This window comes from Bidens hawaiensis, unplaced genomic scaffold, assembly GCF_021521415.1.
Source record: "Bidens hawaiensis isolate Kalapana, Puna unplaced genomic scaffold, B.hawaiensis_p1.1 tig00020919_1, whole genome shotgun sequence".
NCBI classification, from domain to species: Eukaryota; Viridiplantae; Streptophyta; class Magnoliopsida; order Asterales; family Asteraceae; genus Bidens; species Bidens hawaiensis.
In genome coordinates this window covers 223,078-240,874 of record NW_027493230.1, presented here as the reverse complement: position 1 = coordinate 240,874, position 17,797 = coordinate 223,078, and the positions used below count along the sequence as shown (strand labels likewise).

General features: G+C 36.1%; 2 protein-coding genes and 1 pseudogene across 3 annotated transcripts; all 3 read right to left on the bottom strand.

The window, feature by feature from the left end:
• Positions 1–1,431: 1,431 nt before the first annotated feature.
• On the bottom strand, positions 1,432–5,739 carry LOC143562204 (30-kDa cleavage and polyadenylation specificity factor 30-like; annotated as a pseudogene). The gene is made up of 7 exons (XR_013140441.1): positions 5,400–5,739; positions 4,299–4,676; positions 3,657–3,819; positions 3,435–3,545; positions 3,255–3,323; positions 3,059–3,145; positions 1,432–2,279 (listed from the first exon to the last, which is right to left on the bottom strand). The product of XR_013140441.1 is annotated as a 30-kDa cleavage and polyadenylation specificity factor 30-like (transcript).
• Positions 5,740–7,852: 2,113 nt separating this feature from the next.
• On the bottom strand, positions 7,853–9,988 carry LOC143562196 (cell division cycle 20.1, cofactor of APC complex-like). Its single transcript, XM_077050080.1, has 5 exons — positions 9,762–9,988; positions 9,110–9,376; positions 8,757–9,026; positions 8,088–8,669; positions 7,853–7,996 (listed from the first exon to the last, which is right to left on the bottom strand). The coding sequence occupies exons 1-5, from the start codon at positions 9,849–9,851 to the stop codon at positions 7,853–7,855; spliced, it is 1,353 nt and encodes a 450-aa protein (XP_076906195.1). The 5' UTR covers positions 9,852–9,988.
• Positions 9,989–11,231: 1,243 nt separating this feature from the next.
• Positions 11,232–15,631, bottom strand: LOC143562218 (BTB/POZ domain-containing protein At1g30440-like). The gene is made up of 4 exons (XM_077050093.1): positions 15,465–15,631; positions 14,312–14,381; positions 12,431–13,645; positions 11,232–11,907 (listed from the first exon to the last, which is right to left on the bottom strand). The coding sequence occupies exons 1-4, from the start codon at positions 15,521–15,523 to the stop codon at positions 11,314–11,316; spliced, it is 1,938 nt and encodes a 645-aa protein (XP_076906208.1). The 5' UTR covers positions 15,524–15,631; the 3' UTR covers positions 11,232–11,313.
• Positions 15,632–17,797: the final 2,166 nt, after the last annotated feature.

The window sequence follows — 17,797 nt, the reverse complement described above, 5'->3', positions numbered from 1 at the left end:
AGGGCGAAAAATATTTTGGGCTTTAAGTAAAAATAATATTTTGTTAGGTTTAAATAATTTAATTTTTAAATTGATTTCCTTGGTTATGATTTGGGTTGTGTAAAAAACTAATGTATAAACATTAAGTATACATATAGTTTTTTTATAAAAATACATATAATTTTAAACATTAAGTATACATATAGTTTTTTTATAAAAATACATATAATTCTATTTTTAAAAAAATTTCAGGCCTATGGCCGTCAACCACTCTGCCATAGGCCATGGCCTGCCCTGAATAAGAGGAGCACAAAGAAGAACACGCCTAAAGCTAGAATGTGATTGTTCAATATACATATCGATCCAATGCCATCACGATGGCAAATGCACTCTACACTTGAACAATACAATTGAACAATAGTAACTATAATTACTCAACTTAATTTTTTGTAGTGTTGTGTAATTAGTTTAGTTCAAAAGATAGAGTAATCATAGTTACATAAATATTTTTATGTTTAGTAAATTAATTTCTTTTTGTAGTGTAATTACTCTAGTTCAAAAGATAAAACAATAATAGTTACATTAATATTTTCATGTTTAGTAAATTAATTTCATTTGCTTTGAATATATATAATACATTTTTTGAGAGAAAATTACTATTTGTGTCTCTGTGGTTTTAAGGTGGAGGCACAATGAGTCCCTAAAAATTTTTTTGAACCAATTGAGTCCCCGTAGTTTCAGAAACGAACCATGTAAGTCCCTGCCATTACTTAACTTTCAGAGTTATTTTACTGAAACCACAGGGACTCAAATTGTTCGTTTCTGAAACCAGAGTGACTCAAATGGTTCATTTCTGAAATCACAAGGACTCAACCAGTTCAAAAATTTTTTTGAGGACTCATTGTGCCACCGCCTTAAAACCACAGGGATTCAAACAGTAATTTTCTCTACATTTGAACTTAAAAAGTTTTGTTATGATAGGCTACTTTTTAAAAATAACTTATATAAATGAACAAAAAAACATTTGAACTTCATGGATACCTTTATAAATTAAATGAACAAAATAACTAATTGTGCAAAACTTAAAAGATAATGTTTTAAAACATCATTTTGAAATTCAAAAAAAGTTAATGAAGTTAAGTTAGTTTATAACGGGATTGGTCAACTGCAAAAATGTGAAATTCTTAAAATCCAATTTGTCTAAACAACATGAATAAACAAACATAAAACATAGCATGAAATATTGCAACATATATAAAGCATTTTAAAATGAAAACCGTCCTAAATTTCAACGAACAGAAAAAATCGTTCTTTTGGTTTGTGTAAGTGAAGCTAATGTACATAATAATCTTTTAAGAAACATAAAACCAACAAATATCTGCTTACCACAAAACTATCAGTAACACCACAAATACAATACACTCACATATGAAGTTTACCAATGAGGTCATCCCAGGTAGGACCTGAAACCGTCGGTTACATCTTGTCACCAGAGGTTGTGGCAGCATCACCCTCAGAGCCGCCACGCCTCTTCTCGTTTCGCCATGTCTAGATCTCCCCCTTGGTGCCTCATCTTCACTTTCACTCTCACCATTTTTTAATCTATTCTCCCCACCATGTTGGGCCTCATCATCCTGCCCACCCATATTATGGCCCATGGGCCGAGCATCACCATCACCGCCACTAACTACCGCTTGATCCCTCTTAGTCCTAGAATTCTGAGAAGTTTGTAGCTGCTGCTGCTGTGAAAACCCAGGCCGACCACCTCTTCCCCCCGGGCCCATAAATGGGCCACGTCCAGGTCCCATCATCATTCCGAAGCCACCACCCCCCGGAAAACCCCCATGAGGCCCGGGGCGGCCATGAAACATCATATTATTAAACGGCGGGCGCTGAAAATCACCCGAGAATCTAGGCCTGAATGGGCCAAATCCACGAGGGCCCATGCTCATAAGATCTGGAACAGGGAACCCGTCAGGCCCAACTCCACCATAAGGAAACCCATCAGGTCCCATCATGTTCATGAGAGGGGGGAAACCTCTCATTCCAGGCATGGGGCGGGGGCCCCTTCCTAAAGGCATATGTGGCGGCCATAACCCTCTGCCGCCTCTCCCTCTACGGCCTTGTGCCGCCATACCAAAACCCTGGTCTTAACTGTCATCTTCTTCCTCGCTCTCTTCTTCTTCCTCCTCTTCATTGTCCTCAAACGGAACAATATCAGGATTTTCGGTTGCATTTTCTAAATTTAATCCCTTCGCCTTCTCTTCTTCTCGTTTTGACTCCGCCGCAAGTGATATCGCCTATAAAAATAACACGCAAATGTTAAAATCAATTTTTGAATTGTCACACAAGACAAACCTAAAGCTAAATTCGTTAGCTACTGGTCAATTTAGCTAAAAAGGCCGAACCGGCAAGCACGTTTAGCTAAACGGGCCAAATCTGTGAAAAAGTTTAGATAAACAATCCGAAGTCCGAACCCTCAAAAGACTTTTAGATAAATGGGCCAAACCCGCCAGGTCGACTCGTTGAATTGTTTATGTTTAAAAATATCACACAAATAAGTTAGTATCCTTTTTTAACATGACACAATTAACACGACAAACGAGACATGTACCTAAACATGAAATTCACAGGTTCGAGTTTAGTCTAAATGAGTTTGGGTCAGTCTCGGGTGAATCGATCTGTTTAACCGTTTATTTTCAGAAGTAAAATTAATATTTGACCTCTCAACCCACGAGGACGACCCATTTAACACCCCTAATTAAGTGTCTAAACCCCTAAACTTGAAGTGCATATCCTTTGGTAACATTAAATTTTAAGAGCATAATAAAATGCCCAATAACACACTGAAATTTACACATTTTGTCCATTGAGTGTAAAGGGAAAATAGTCGGTTTGTAAAAACTTTAACAGAATTTTCAACACCAGTTAGTATAAAGGACAATGCGTGTTACAACTTTTCATATGATGGAAGTTTTTTTGTAATTACCTTAGTTTAAGGGGACAACCTGTAAGTTTCTGCAACTAAAGGCTGAAAATTCTAATTTACTTAAAATGTTTAGAAAAATAAGCAAAGTACCATCAGTTCACTGTCGGGTTCAAGATACAAAAGAGATGCCAATTGTTCACCAATTGAGGGCTCAAGTTCTTGACAATCTCTGCTTATCTACAACCACAATACAAAATAATAACAATGATAATAATAACTACAATAAAAAATAATAACAATAATAATAATAACAACAACAATAATAATATAGTAATAATAATAATACCTTTACGGGTAAATTCTCATTGTAAGGGTTCCTCAGATGTCGAGTCTTATGGAAGGACAGTTCACATAGCTGCAAAGCAGATAACATTTACATTTCTTATACTTTAAACATTGACCTTATTTTGTCACAAAGTGTATGGAGATTTTTATAAAAACTTTTTACGGGTTGCAATCAATGTACCTTAAGCCATCTCACACAGAAATTCCGTCCATAATGTGCAGTTCCATGTTCAGATTTCCAGTTGCCACCGCCAACCAAACCACCAATTTTAGAAGTCATTCTTGCACAGCCCTGGGAATTATTTATAAACTAATATTAATTAACAAGTAATAAACGTGACAAAAGGTTGGCTAAAATAGTTTCTGTGTCATATATGTTGTGTTAATTACGTTTATAACCTACCTGAAAATGGCGTGTCCTGTTGACAGAAAATATTAAAATAACATTTTCAACAGAATCAAAAGCCTCGTTTAACTTAGCCTCGTTGCTTCTTTGGGTGGCCCACACTCCTTGTTGGACCGATAACTCAAGATTCTCACGGTTGCAACTTTTTACAATAAAATACCTAATTTTCCATTGTATAAGAAATCAGCAACAAAGATCAGCAACAAAAACTGAAAAATACTGTTAATAAGAATTATAAAACACAGAAACTCATGTCTTCTACAATAAACAAAAAATAATAATCTTACAAATTGTTGATGTTCAATAAAAATTATAACAATAAACATATTAATTGGAATTTTAAAATACTTCACATAATTCAATCCCTAGAAAATTAGGAACTTGTACATATAGCTTCTAAATCTGTTGATATTGTCAAACATGGATTTTGAAAATAATACAATCCTTTTATACTGCAATGTCACAACTGCTGAAACATTTCATCCTTAATAATAACAAAAGCAACAGACAAGAATATGAGAAAGTACATTATCCGTTTACAACAATAATAACTGTAGTTTTATAATTACGTATAACAAACATAATATGATGGAAGTGGAACCCTCAAATGGCATCCACATTTAGATCTCCTTAACGCACCTTGTTGTTCCTTGAGGCAAGGGTATCGAGGTTTTATTCGTTTGATTTTGTTGACCATTCGACTGCGCTTGTGACTGAACAAACTGGCTACCCTGTTGCTGCTGACGTGGCGACAAAGGCGGCACGGGCTGCATTGAAGCGGAATCTATATTACTAGGTTTAGCACCTTGATTTGCATCATTTTGAAATTGAAATTTGTCCGATTGTTGCGAGTTGTTGGCATTTCGGTTTTGAAAAAACCTGTTGGAATTTCCATAATTATAAGAAGTTAACTGCTGAATCTTTTGGAGCACCTCTTCCACTGAAGGAGGAGGTCCCGGAATCTTGGCATGCCTGTACCGACAATCAGGCCCGTTTGGACAAAATCCCAACTTGTACCTGCATTTCAAGATTCAACCTCAAAAACTGACATTTTTTAACAATTACCGTGTCATCAGTAAACAACCCACTCATTATAATCTTGCAACAAAACACAAGAGCTTTAGAATTACACCTATAAGGTATTGCATATTACTAATCAATTATGTATACGAATACAATTAGAATAATTAAAAAGAAAGCCTAATTAGCTGATTAGCTCATATTTCCTAATTACAATAAAAATAAGTACAGCAAACCGTAACTAATATCTTCGGCTAGTAACGAATCGAATAAAAATACAAAACCCGAATCGAATAAAGCTATAAAACTAGCATATTATTGAATAATATTAAAAACCCTGATGCCAGTTCAATCAAACATAACTAGCAAATCAAATTAAAGGGTACCCAGGGTTAGTAACGAAACGGATAAAAACCCAGAAACCGAATCAAACATAAGTAGCATATTATTGAATAATACTGAAAACCCTAATGCCAATTAACTCAAATATAAGTAACAATCAAATTAAACCAAAGGGTATTTAGGGTTAGTAACGAATCGAACGAAAACCCAGAAATTGAATCAAATAAAACCAGAAAATTATTGAATAATAATAAAAACCCTAATGGCAATTAACTCAAATATAAGTAACAATCAAATTAAACCAAAGCGTATTTATTTAGGGTTAGTAACGAATCAAACAAAAACCCAGAAATTAAATCAAACAAAACAAGAAATTACATGTTACACTCTTTAATATCTTCATTGGTATGCTTATAGACACAGTCCTGTTCACGGCACTCGCCGTACAATCGGAAGAATCTGCAAATGGGCATGCGTGATTTGTCGTACTGATGAAGAAAGCCGCAGGCTTCGCCTTTCATACAGAGACTGCGGAGCCAGTGACGGCATACGGTCTGACGGTAGCTTCTGCGGCCGGGGAAATTGGTGGTGGAAGGTGGGTCGGTGGTGGTGGTGGGTTGTTGGTGTTGTCGGTGGATGGGTGGTGGTGGTGGATGACGGGGACGGAGGCGGTGGGTTGCGTTGGGGCGGCGTCCAGGCCGCCTTCACCGTCTTCCATTTTCAGCTTCACCAGAAAGAAAGAAAGAAAGAAAGAAAAGGCTTGTGGTTAATGATTTATATACATACGTCTGTGTGTTAAAAGTCTGAAACATTCAAGTATTTTATTAATGGGACTCACGGACACTCGATTAGACGGGTATACCCAAAGCCCAATTGGTGTGGAATTGAAATTTAAAAGTTTTTGTGGCTAAGAGCCAGCCATAATATGAGTATTGGATGATACCCAACCTTATTATCGAAAACCACATAACCATTTACCATAAACATATAATCCGGATCATACCCGAAGAAATTTTTATTTTAATCTCTCCCTCAATCCTTGTCTGTAAATGCTTCATTTTAAAAGGTTCATAGATAAAAAAAAAGTAATCTTTTCTTATTGATATTCTTTACATATTGTAGGTTGTGAAGTATATATATAAAATTATAAAAAAATTATAATGATATTATTTAGACAGACAGATATTATATTTTATATTTTTATTCAGTTTCACTTATTATCTTTTATTTTTAAAAATTGAAATGTTTTATCCTTTATATTTACAAATCCAACAACGTTTACAATTAATAAATTAATATTATTTATTTATTGGAATGCTTATAGCTATGTAGTGTTTGCATTTTATAGTTGTTACATGAATAAAAGGTATATGATAACGGTAAAAAACAATACTTGAAAATACCAACGGAAATTTTTTTTAACAAACTAACGGATATGCCCGATACTTAACGGGTAATGGCTGTATGGGCATGGGATTACTAATACCTGCTCCGAACCCCGGCCCATGACATCCCTAGATTAGAGATGACAACTGAATCCAAGCATTAGGCAGCAAACAAATCGAATCGGACGAGGCCTTGTTTGTGTTCATCCTTAAGCTTTAGTCAAACAAACAGACGGTTCACGAATAAGAAACTGAGCTTGTTCATGTTCGTCTATGTCCGTTCGTTAATATTGTAAACAAACACTAATGAACACTATCAGACATAAACGAACAATGATGGGCAGACGAAAATAAGCGATGTTAGAGCAGAGGGAGTAGGGTTGTAAGCGGACCGAACCAAACAAGACCTTGCCCGTATTCATACGTTAAGCTTTTGTGTGCGTTCATTAGTATTTTAAAAAAGACGCTAACAAACACTTACAGACAAACGAACACGCATACACTAATAGGCAAACGAAGACTTAACGGACACTAATGAACATTAATTGACAAACAAACATAAGCGCCTCTAACGAACAACCAAACATAAACGACTACATATTAATTCAAAAAGAATAATTATAAATCCACACAAGTTCGGAATTACATCACATGATATCCAAAAATACTTAACATTTAACATAGTAGGGTTTGTTTATTTTTCACTTGGTTTCTATACCAGGGTAATCTGGTAGAAAAACAAAAAAACATATTAACTACAAAATAGTACACATTAACGGACGTAGACATAAACAAACCGAACCGAGCGGACGTTATACGTTCATGAACACCATTGAACGAACGCAACCTCTGCCCATTCATATGTTAAGCTTACCGAAGGAGATTTTTTGTTCACGTCGGTCTGGTTCATTTATTATACGGATGAACATAGACGAACTTTATGATGAACGATTCCCCGAGCGTTCGTACCAAACACGATAAGAGTATCTAAAATTCAAAGCAGATGAGATGGTTTCTGGAATGAACATAACGATAAATCTTCTTCCATTTGCAACGTAGGTAGGGCAGCCAAAATAGTGGATATGGAGTGAATGAGTGGGGTTACGCTACCAGAGGAGCTATTGGAGGATCCTAGCGGATGAATGAATGTCACGGGGTGCAAGCGGTTTTTACGGTAACCTGTTGGATAATTTGTAATTTGGAAATCAAGAAATTACATGATCTTCAAAGGGAAACCTTAATTGTAATGTTAAGTTTTGGGTTAAAACTTTTAACCCAAAAAATGTATTTTGATAACACAATTTTGTTATATACAGGAAGGAATTACAGGCATCCAACTAAAATATACGCAATTTTGTATACTTCAACCGGTTTAAACAAAACATGGCCAAATACCCGTTTAATCAAAACATATACTTCAACCGGTTTCCAAGGGTACAAACAAAATCACCGTATACGGCTCACATGAGCAAACGGCTCCAGAACAGCTTTTCGGGTGGCCTTAGCTGCCACTTCCGGGCTCCCAAAAACATTCCAAAACCTCAACGTCTCATCTCCTGCAGCTGATGCAACCGTGCATCCATCCGGGCTCTGCAAACATATCAATTTACAGTTAATTACACCAGTATTTAAATTCAGAAACAAATATAATAATTACAGTATCGGTTTTAACTAACTATACCTGCGCCATGTAAAGAACTCTGGACGTGTGCCCAGTAAGCTCTGCCATTTTAACCATTGACGGATACTTCCACAAAGTCAACTGGTTTTGACTAAACCCATGTGAGCTCAACAGCTCCCGCTCATTCTGGTTCCACAAAAGTGCGCACACCTGGGACCCTGTGTCCACTGAGTTCAAGCAAGCACCCATGTGCGTGTTCCAAAACTTTATACACTTATCACTGCCACCACCGCCAGAAGCAAGAAGATTACCCTGAAACGGGCACCACGCGAGCGCTTTAACTGCCGCCGTGTGGTCCTCCAGCCGGTGAAGCCATCGAGTCGGTGAGTTAACCGAAGCCGCTGATCGGTCCCAAATGTGCAGGAGGTTGTCGTTGCCCCCACTGGCTAGCTGTTGACCCGAGGCTGACCATTTTAACCCGCAGACCTCTTGGTGGTGACCAGAGTATGTTTCCACTATGTGTGATCTTATTCTGACGTCGTTGTTTATGATCCGACCGTCCATTCCTCCCGTTGTGAGTATGTGGCTGTTCCAGTCCATTGATCCAACCCGAGACTGATGGCATCCCCTCAAAGTTCTCAGCTGTTTGTTTAAAAAATAAATAAAATTTAGAAAGCAATCACCCAAAAAAAAAATTAGAATCATAAAAGCTTTACAGAAGTACCATACCAGTTTATTAGAGGTTGAATCCCAGAGTTGGACATTAGAACTGTTTAGACCAACTGAGATGTGGCGGCCGTCCGGAGCCCACTTGACACTCATCACCGGGCCCTCATCATCATCTACAGTAACGAGTTCTGATGTGCTACCATCTGCAGCATCCCATAGATACACTGTATTTCCCAGGGCAATTGCAAGAACATTGGCGCTTCCCCAATCTAACAGATTCAAGTAGTAATCGTCTTGGATATCGGGTGCATCCAGAGTCCTTTCAGAAGTCTGTTTGAAATCAAATGAAACTGTTAGGGCTTTAAATACAAATTTGAATGTGATCATAAAGGGATCACGTGAATGATGATTACCTGAGGGATGTATCTAGGGGCTTTTGCTGGTTTCGCCTGCTGGATTGAAGACCAGTCAGTTTGAACTGGTTCTGTTGGCGTAGGGGGCTTGTTCCTGAAGGCTAGGATCCTGGTTCTGTTCATGTTGAGGCTTTCTGCTAACTGCTTCCTGTAAGCTTCCTTGGATGGTGAGGTACCTGCAATTGGATTCTCCTTACCTTTATATGTTAGCATGTAATGGGCGTAATCAAAGTCCATGGCTGATCTGTTAGGTATAAATCGGTCCAGCTACAAATAAACAAACAAAACACTAATTCAGTAATTGAATCATAAAAAAAAAACAAAAACAAACTAATTCAGTAATTGAATAAATAAGCAAACAAAACACTTATTCAGTAATCAATTCATCAAATAAAAAACTAATTCAGTAATCGATTTAGTAAACAAACAAAAAAAACCCTAAATCAGTAACCAATTCATCAATAAAAACCCTAATTCAATAATCAATCCGTCGTACAAACAAAATAAATCCCTAATTCAAATCATTAAATAAACAATAAAAACCCTAAATCAGTAGACAATTCATCAATAAAAACCCTGTGAAATAATCAAATAAAACCCTAATTCAGTATCAGACAAACCCTAATTTAATTAAAGGCCCAAATTGACATACATTTTCTTGAGAAGTCTTTCTATGAAGGAATTGGCGTCGTGATGATGATGACTTGGTGGCTGAAGAACTAGTTACAGAGCCTGCATCCATGACGTTAGTAGTAACAACAGATAGATAGATATATATATGTATACGTATGTATAGTAGTCAAATCAAAAACTAATTAAAAGAAATCAATCAGATTAACAAAACCGTAATCGAAGCAAGAGCGAGTGATCAGATGATTGTCGATTGTATAAGCAATTGTGTGATTAGACACCGAGAATTTGGGATTTATTTATATATCAACAAACCAGGGTTTACAGAATGAATTTGGGGGTGAATTAAACGGCTAGTAAAAGTAGCCGTTGTAAACTTCTTCTTATGGGCCGGGCCTATTATGGCTATCGGCAAGCAAGCAACGGATCAGGCCCAAATTGACGACTCAACATGTTTAGGTCTACATGTTCAATTATCATTGTGAGTTATACATTTGTTTTTGAAATTTTCAATAAGATTTGTTTTTCTATTTTTACAAAGCTTTAGGAAGTTTATTTTAAAAAATATATAAATACAACTTAAACTTTAATAAAAATAAATAAATAATTAATGGGGCCCACCTATTTTAAAGGAGACCAAGCAAGTTTTAACTTACGAGAGCTTAGGTTTAGTTTGTTTAAGACTTTATTTCTAAAGCTCAAACTCTACATGATAATTAATTTATTATTAATTAATTGTTATTTTAACATATAATTGTTTATTAACTATTGTCATAATTTGTTTTTTTTTTAATTTATTTGCAATTATATCTATATTAATACTTTAGCATTTAAAGTTAAGTTGATTTTAATATAATAATCATTATGGAAATATGTTAAATATATTTAATAAAAGTGATATAATAATCATTTGGTTTTTACTTTTGATCTTTATTAACCCTTTTTCCAGTGTTAGTTAAACAAAAAGGTTTTATTTTATTTATTTATTTATAATAAAAAGTGTTTGTTAAACAAAAATTCAACAAAAAGAATTGATTTAGATTTATTTTATACAACATGCACCATCTAAACGACTAAACACCGGTGAATCAAGATGTTTATCTGTCGCAAAACTCGAACTAGATGTGGAGAGACAGCTCTTAAACGGTCGCTTAATTAAAAATGTAAAGTTTTTATTATTATAATAAAGTTGAAATTAAAAGAACTCCATGCCTCCCAATCCAAACCCATTATCATTAAGCCATTTATTAAAAGAACTCCAAACCATTTAAATCTCAAACCGACGAAGTAATTTTGTTTTATTTATCAAAATCAATTTCTAAGGTTTGTGTATAGTATACTAAATAATACAAAAGGCAAACAAACAAACCTTTCCCATCTACATTTAGGTCTTCTTACAATTGACTTTTACCACACAATATTTAAACCCAAACTTAATATAATAAACAAGACTAACAAACATACAAAGAGGTTTTTTAAAAAAAAATATTTGTTTAGCAATTTGAGACTTGAATGCAGTCTAAGTTTACACTTTGCCAAACAAATACTTTCTTTTAAACATTTTCTTTCCTATTTTACCCTTCCCAAGACAAATCTTTCTTATGCTTTAGTTGCTTTTGTTGCTTCCCTCTACCCTTTTCAGCCTTCCCACTTCCATTACTTTGCTTGCTAACACTTCCCTCTTGTGCACTACACATTTGAGACTTGAGTTTGAACCCAAACTTCTTTGACATATTACTCCAAGTGCTACCACCACCACTGCCTCCGCCACCGCCACTGCCGCCCTTGGCCTGCCCCAGTTTCTCAATCTCCTGCTTCATATTTGAACACTCTTTTTCGAGCTCCGACACCCTCATCCGCATGCTATCCATGCCCACTTTCAGAACTTGATTCTCCCTCACAGCTGTGGTCCAACCACCCTCTTGTGATGCCACACCTAACCCGCTTCTAAACTGTCTTGACCCGTCTGCAAGATTGTCTGAAACCAAGAAGCAGCTCGCCATGGAGGTCCTGAGCTGCAACTGCTCAAAGAACAGAACTTGGACTATGATTCGTAATGGCAATCGTTCGTTCTGCGCGGCGTGTGTGCACGCTTCTAATGATAGTTTTTGGCAGTCCATGAGTCTGCACAGCTGTTCTCTGTCTGAATCTGCTAGCCATGAATGAGACTGCAATTGTGAAATTGAGAACTATTAGATTTGACAATTATACCCCTCAAAATACGTATCTTGCAATGATAATAAAACTGTAGTATGGCTTTTATAGCAAGTTTTCCTGTTCTGTCATTAAGGGAATATGGGTATTTTACACATTTTAACCTATAGAAGGGTAATTTGGCCTTTTACATACTCTTTCGCCCACGAGAATTGCAATATCTCCTTTTATGGCATTTTTTCGTGCTGAACTATCCATGCATTATACACAAATTTTTCCTATTCGGTAAAATTTAAGGGGTCGTTTAGACTTTTAACAAATAGTTGAGCACTTTCTCTAAAATGAGCATAGATCAGAAGAACCATTGCACCCATATCTCCATACTAACGGAAGGGTAATGCGGTCTTTTCAAATTCTCCCTTTACTCATGAAATTTATGTCTTCTTCGCATGATAAGTTTTTAAACTAATGGATATTTTCCGTGTAACTAATAGTTAAAACATATTTATCAAAAGTGAATCATCACAAGTCATTTACCTTCAAATAAATATCGATTGCACGATACAACCCATCATCCAACGGTCTAGCATACTCGGGAACCGCCTCCGCAAGAGACATAAACTTAGGAAGCTTTAAATTAACATCGGGTGCAACTTCCGCCAAGTACCCGTCAATAAGCTTAGCCACCATTGTGACAGGTGTCAAAGACGGTGAACCCATTAATCGTTCATCCTCAATGGAACAAGGGGACCCACCACCTGTTGCTTGATCCATAGCCATAAAATGCTCCACCATCCGTTGCACACACTCAATATTATACAACGTTTCCATCGAGTACGAAAAATTCGGCATTAATAAATCTTCAAGAGTTGCTTGATCAAGTTGCATCCCGATTCTTTTCTCCAAATCCAATATGCAAGACGGGTCAGCCCGAAGAATCAACCCGGTCTGTAAAAGCCCGAATAAGAATTTAGTCGAAACTAGACCTTTTTGCATTGGAAGTAATCGGTTGACTTCTTCAAGTAAAATCTTTTGGTCTTCTTCCGATGGCGGCTCGATGGTGGTTACACCCGCTGGTGCGGTTTTCCGGCGAGTCAAGCCCGGTAAATACTTTTTCGCGTAATACTCGAGAGAACCCGCTATTATTTCTTGTTTAATCCCACGGGCCTCCATTGCCAAAGTCAACCTTTTGTAAAGAATCAAAGTCAAAGACGACACGTCATCATACCACCAATTGGAGCTCACGTTTTTGGGCCGGGCCCCGGTGCTTATCCCGTTCCACAACACACTACCGCCCGGGCTTTGCATGGGCCCACCGTGGTCAATCACGGGCCAACCGAACAAATTCGGATCGGTGCTCGCCTTGACTGCTAACGACTCAATGCACCGTTTTGTAATATTAAGCTCTTCGGCACGATGGATAATATTATCATCACCGCACGTTTGGAGTGCTTTTAAGGAATCTTTCCAGTTTTTAAGAACGACTTGATTGAGGAAGATTTCGGTTTGTGAAATTAAGTTGTCTTCTCCGTATTCTTCGGTCATCTCTAGATATTCGGCAGCACACCGGAGGGGGGCCACATTTGAGGCGGTTATTTCATGTTTTACACCGTAACAGAATTTAGCAACGAGTTCGAATTTTTTGGCCCCACCGGGAATGTCGGTTAGGGTTATGGTGCCATTTGTGTCGCCTTTTTCGGATGCTTCTGCTATCAATCTTTCCATGACGCCGCTTCTTGAAAGCAATGGGAACTGCAAAAATAAGTTGGAGAATGTGTATAACGCAAAATAATAATAATAATAATAACAACAACAACAACAATAATAATAATCTATTGTTTAAGTAAAGTGATTTAGGAGGGTGTATGCATAATTAAACAATAGTTTAGATTACTTCGACCCGCTTGGCCTGTTTACTTTTTAACTAATTGTTTTTTTACTTGATTCAAACGAAACATAACCCTAATCGACCTGTTCATAAGTACAACGGGTCAAGGTTCTCAGATTTTGTTTGAACTTCTTTCAGAATATTCATTTGCAGGATATCTGAAAAATCGAAGGCCCAAAGCGATACCATTGAATTTAAGTGCAATAATGATAATAAACAAAAAAATAATTTTAACAAGATAACTTCTTGAAAAAAGGAATGTTGAAAGCGGGTTGAAACATACTCCAGTCTTCATCCGTTGACTTTGAATGACAAACTTTCATTTTGCTAAAGTTATAATTACGATTTCACATTTTCAGAATGCATTCTATTTACATTTCAGGCACATTGTTAATTTTCCAATGCTATTACTCCTTTTTCTTTCGAATTCAAAGACGTATACATCAATTTTGAAACTTTAAATTGTTCTTTTGATAGTCAAGGTCAAAGTATGACCATAAATAGAGAACATAAGAAACGATAAAGCTAACCTTATGGAGATGGAAAGACATATCTTCCACTTCAACAACAATATCACTTGGGAGACCGGTTGTGCAAAACCTACAATTATAATCATATCCAAACGTCCAAATTAGTACATAAAAAATAAAGCCACAAAAATCGTTCAGAAAATAAATAAAGCCGCAAATCATATGCCCAACAAAAAGATCAAGAATAGCCGGTGATAGCTCAAAATTAATTGCAAAAAGAAATCAAAAGTAGGAACATGAAGTAGCGTAGAGCTTAATAATAGGTACAAAGACATGTGTAATTTGACTTTTGAGGTCTAATTTTGACTTTTAACTTCGAAATTGATAGTTATTTATAAAATTGGATATGATGGTGCTAAATACATTAATCTTTATGAACAGATTTGGTGTAAAAAATGAAATAGCATCACATGTACAATCAAGTTTATGTTCTAAGGACATATGTATTCTTTGACTTTGAGGTCAAACATATTACTTTTATTCTTTAAAATTTGATAACTATACCAATCTTACATTTTTAAGTTGAAAAATAAAACCTCAGTTCAATCAATTTTAAGTTGAGAGAACACATGGACCAACATATCCTTTGATCTTTGAGGTCAAACATACCTCGTAAAACTTGGAAAAAAGTCAAAAACGATGGTAACTTCTTCAACTAGATAGTTGATTATAAAGTTGAGAAAAAAACCCTCACTGCAATCAAGTTACCCTTTACTTTTGAGGTATATATATATCTTTAAACTTTAACATTAACACAAGATCTTTAAATTTTAACAAACAAGATGGTAACTTGAAAAGCAACCCTCAAATAAATCAAGCTCCCTTTGACATAACAAAAAATCCCTTTGACTTTTTAGTCAAACACATCACATCTTCACTGTAGCACTGATACAGGTCATCTAAATCAAGAAAACACATGATTTTACAACTTTTAGGAACATAAATTTGGATAAACAAGTCTACTGATCATCAAGAAATCCATGAATGCAAGAACTCATAGCAAATCAGTACCAAATCATGCATACATACACAAACACACATAAATATATAATCAATTATATATTTATTTTTATTTTATTTTTCTGACCAGCATATATTTATATGTATAAAATAGATCAGAAAAATGACAAATTTACAAAGATTAAAAACATACCAAGCCTGGCCTTGCTTCTGGAATGCATCAGCTTTGGATCCTAACTTCATACAAGCCATTATTGCTACTCAAACACCAATTGACTTCACAAAGTCAACAACCCACAAATTGAGTTCCAAGAACCCTAATTTCGATCAAATCAGCAGAACCCAACTTCCAAAACCCTAAATTTTGATCAAAACAAAACCCAACTTCCAAAACCCTAAATTTGGTGAAATTAGCAGAACCCAGATACAGAATCAATCAATTGGAAGAAAACCCACATTGCAAAAGTTAAAAAGTAAGCGAATTGATCCTAACCCACTTCCAAGAAAACCCAAATTACGTCAACCCCTCCACAAACTAGCCACTTAGAAGCTATTATTATTAATGCTGTGTCTGGCAGAAGATTCCAAAGCTATTATTAAGGGGTCAAAGAGGATGTGCACATGGTAGTGGTGGAAACAAGCTCAATTAAAGATCTTTCTTTCTTTCTTCCAGAAACTCAAAAGTGGGGTCCTTTGGAGTTAAGTTAACCTGCTCTGCTCTTTCAATTATGGGATCCGGAGAATCTTTTTTTTTTCTTTTTTGACGTCCAACTAGCATAAAATGTCTTCGTACTTACGGTGACTCAATAGCAAAAAACCACTGCCAGCTGGTCTAACTCAACCGTATGGAACCCTTAAGCACCTCCAAGTTATCTTCAGTTCTGAGGAAAACCCACCCGTCCGAAGACCCACTGATGCAGTTTCGAAAACGATCAATGGCTCGAGAGACTCATGATTAATCAAAGGACGACAAATCGAACCATAGGTTCCTAGAACAATGTTCTTTATATAAAAATTTAATCAAAAAACTAAAGAACTAAACAAACATAGCCCTACTTATACTAAACAAATAAAAGAGATAAACATGGAAACTAGATAAGTATAAAAATAATAAAAGATATTAAAATAATTCAAATAAGGAGATAATCTGCATCATACTCCTCATCTTCGAAAAAACTCGTCCTCGAGTTTTGCCTCTGGTGTCACACGGAACATTAACCCGCTTCTCATTTATTTTTATTACCATCACGACCCGCCTAAACATTCCGACGTGACAGATCGTCTTGCCCAACTTTAGACTTGTACCACCTGGGTCTATTAGGTTGCTAGGTCCCTCTGTCTCAACAAGGCTAGCAATAATAGTTTCAAGTAACCCCCTCTTATCGGGGGTAGCCCCATTTAAACAGATAATAGCATCCTCCACGAGCAAAACATTTACTAAATTGTGATATAACCCTTTATTATTTGAAATCTTCATTCCCACGACATCATTTATATAAATATTTGTATCTTTAAAAATTAAAAAATTACCACCCTTATTCATAGAAATCAGAGATCTTTTACCAGTATATTTGAAAACCACAATATTCTCTATATTTTGAATATTCAGTTGCATATTGGATTCAATGTTTTGCTCGTTACCATGCAAGGACCCCATAATTATCGACATGTTGATTGGAACTTCCAAGACCAAGTCACCATCATTGAACAGCAAAACACAACCTGTGGCCACCGTAGGAATTGTAGCACCACTATCTATCAGCGTGTCATCGCTCGCAACACTCTTTTCGGCCATTAAAATCTCATCGAAAATACCAGTAGCAACCTTGGCATGTTCATACATCGACTCGTTTTCTGTGGGCAATCGGTTAAGAACATGTTTCAAAAATAAACACTCATCTTCATCGAAATCAAATCCGTCTTCATCAAACTTTGGACCATCTTCCGATACACACTCATGATAGATCGGTATGTTAAACCGAGGTTGTTGACGGCCAAAAGGATGCTGCTCTCCATCGCCACCTGTAACATTTCGGATTTTTCCAAACCCGTAGTCATTTACGTTTGAAACAACCGAAACATTTTTAGACCTTTATTATTATTGAAAATCAAGTGTTTATAAGTAATTAAGTTTATAATGTTCACTTTAGGCCCCTTATACTTTATATGTTGTTCAAATCTTAAACTATGCATAAAAAGTTCGTTAAATGACCTAAATCCAAACTATAGGGACTAAAGTTGACAAAATATGAAATTTTCCTCCTTTTGGCCGGAGCACCACGTGGTGGGGTGGCCTAGGGCCACCACGCGGCGCTATGGGCTACCTGCACAGCTCGTTTCGTTTATTATTGATTTCTAGTTTGTTTTTGGTTCGAAATCGCTTATTTTATGACATAATCGAGTGAATTAAGCCCCAATAAATCCTCTAAATCTTAGATACATGTCCATATTTACTAACCCTTGTCAAGAATGAAATTTACTGGTTATAATATTGATTATCATTAAAGGCCCATTAGGTTTCTTAAA

Bases quoted from the DNA above. Each gene is read 5' to 3' on its own strand.
- LOC143562196 (XM_077050080.1), bottom strand. From the start codon at position 9,851: ATGGATGCAGGCTCTGTAACTAGTTCTTCAGCCACCAAGTCATCATCA. The intron at 9,377-9,761 runs GTATGTCAATTT...GTTTATTTGTAG, and splicing joins GAAAGACTTCTCAAGAAAAT to CTGGACCGATTTATACCTAA. The intron at 7,997-8,087 runs GTATAGTTAGTT...ATATGTTTGCAG, and splicing joins GAGTTCTTTACATGGCGCAG to AGCCCGGATGGATGCACGGT.
- LOC143562218 (XM_077050093.1), bottom strand. From the start codon at position 15,523: ATGGCTTGTATGAAGTTAGGATCCAAAGCTGATGCATTCCAGAAGCAA. The intron at 14,382-15,464 runs GTATGTTTTTAA...TTATAATTGTAG, and splicing joins CAGAAGCAAGGCCAGGCTTG to GTTTTGCACAACCGGTCTCC. The intron at 13,646-14,311 runs GTTAGCTTTATC...TTATTTTTGCAG, and splicing joins TGTCTTTCCATCTCCATAAG to TTCCCATTGCTTTCAAGAAG.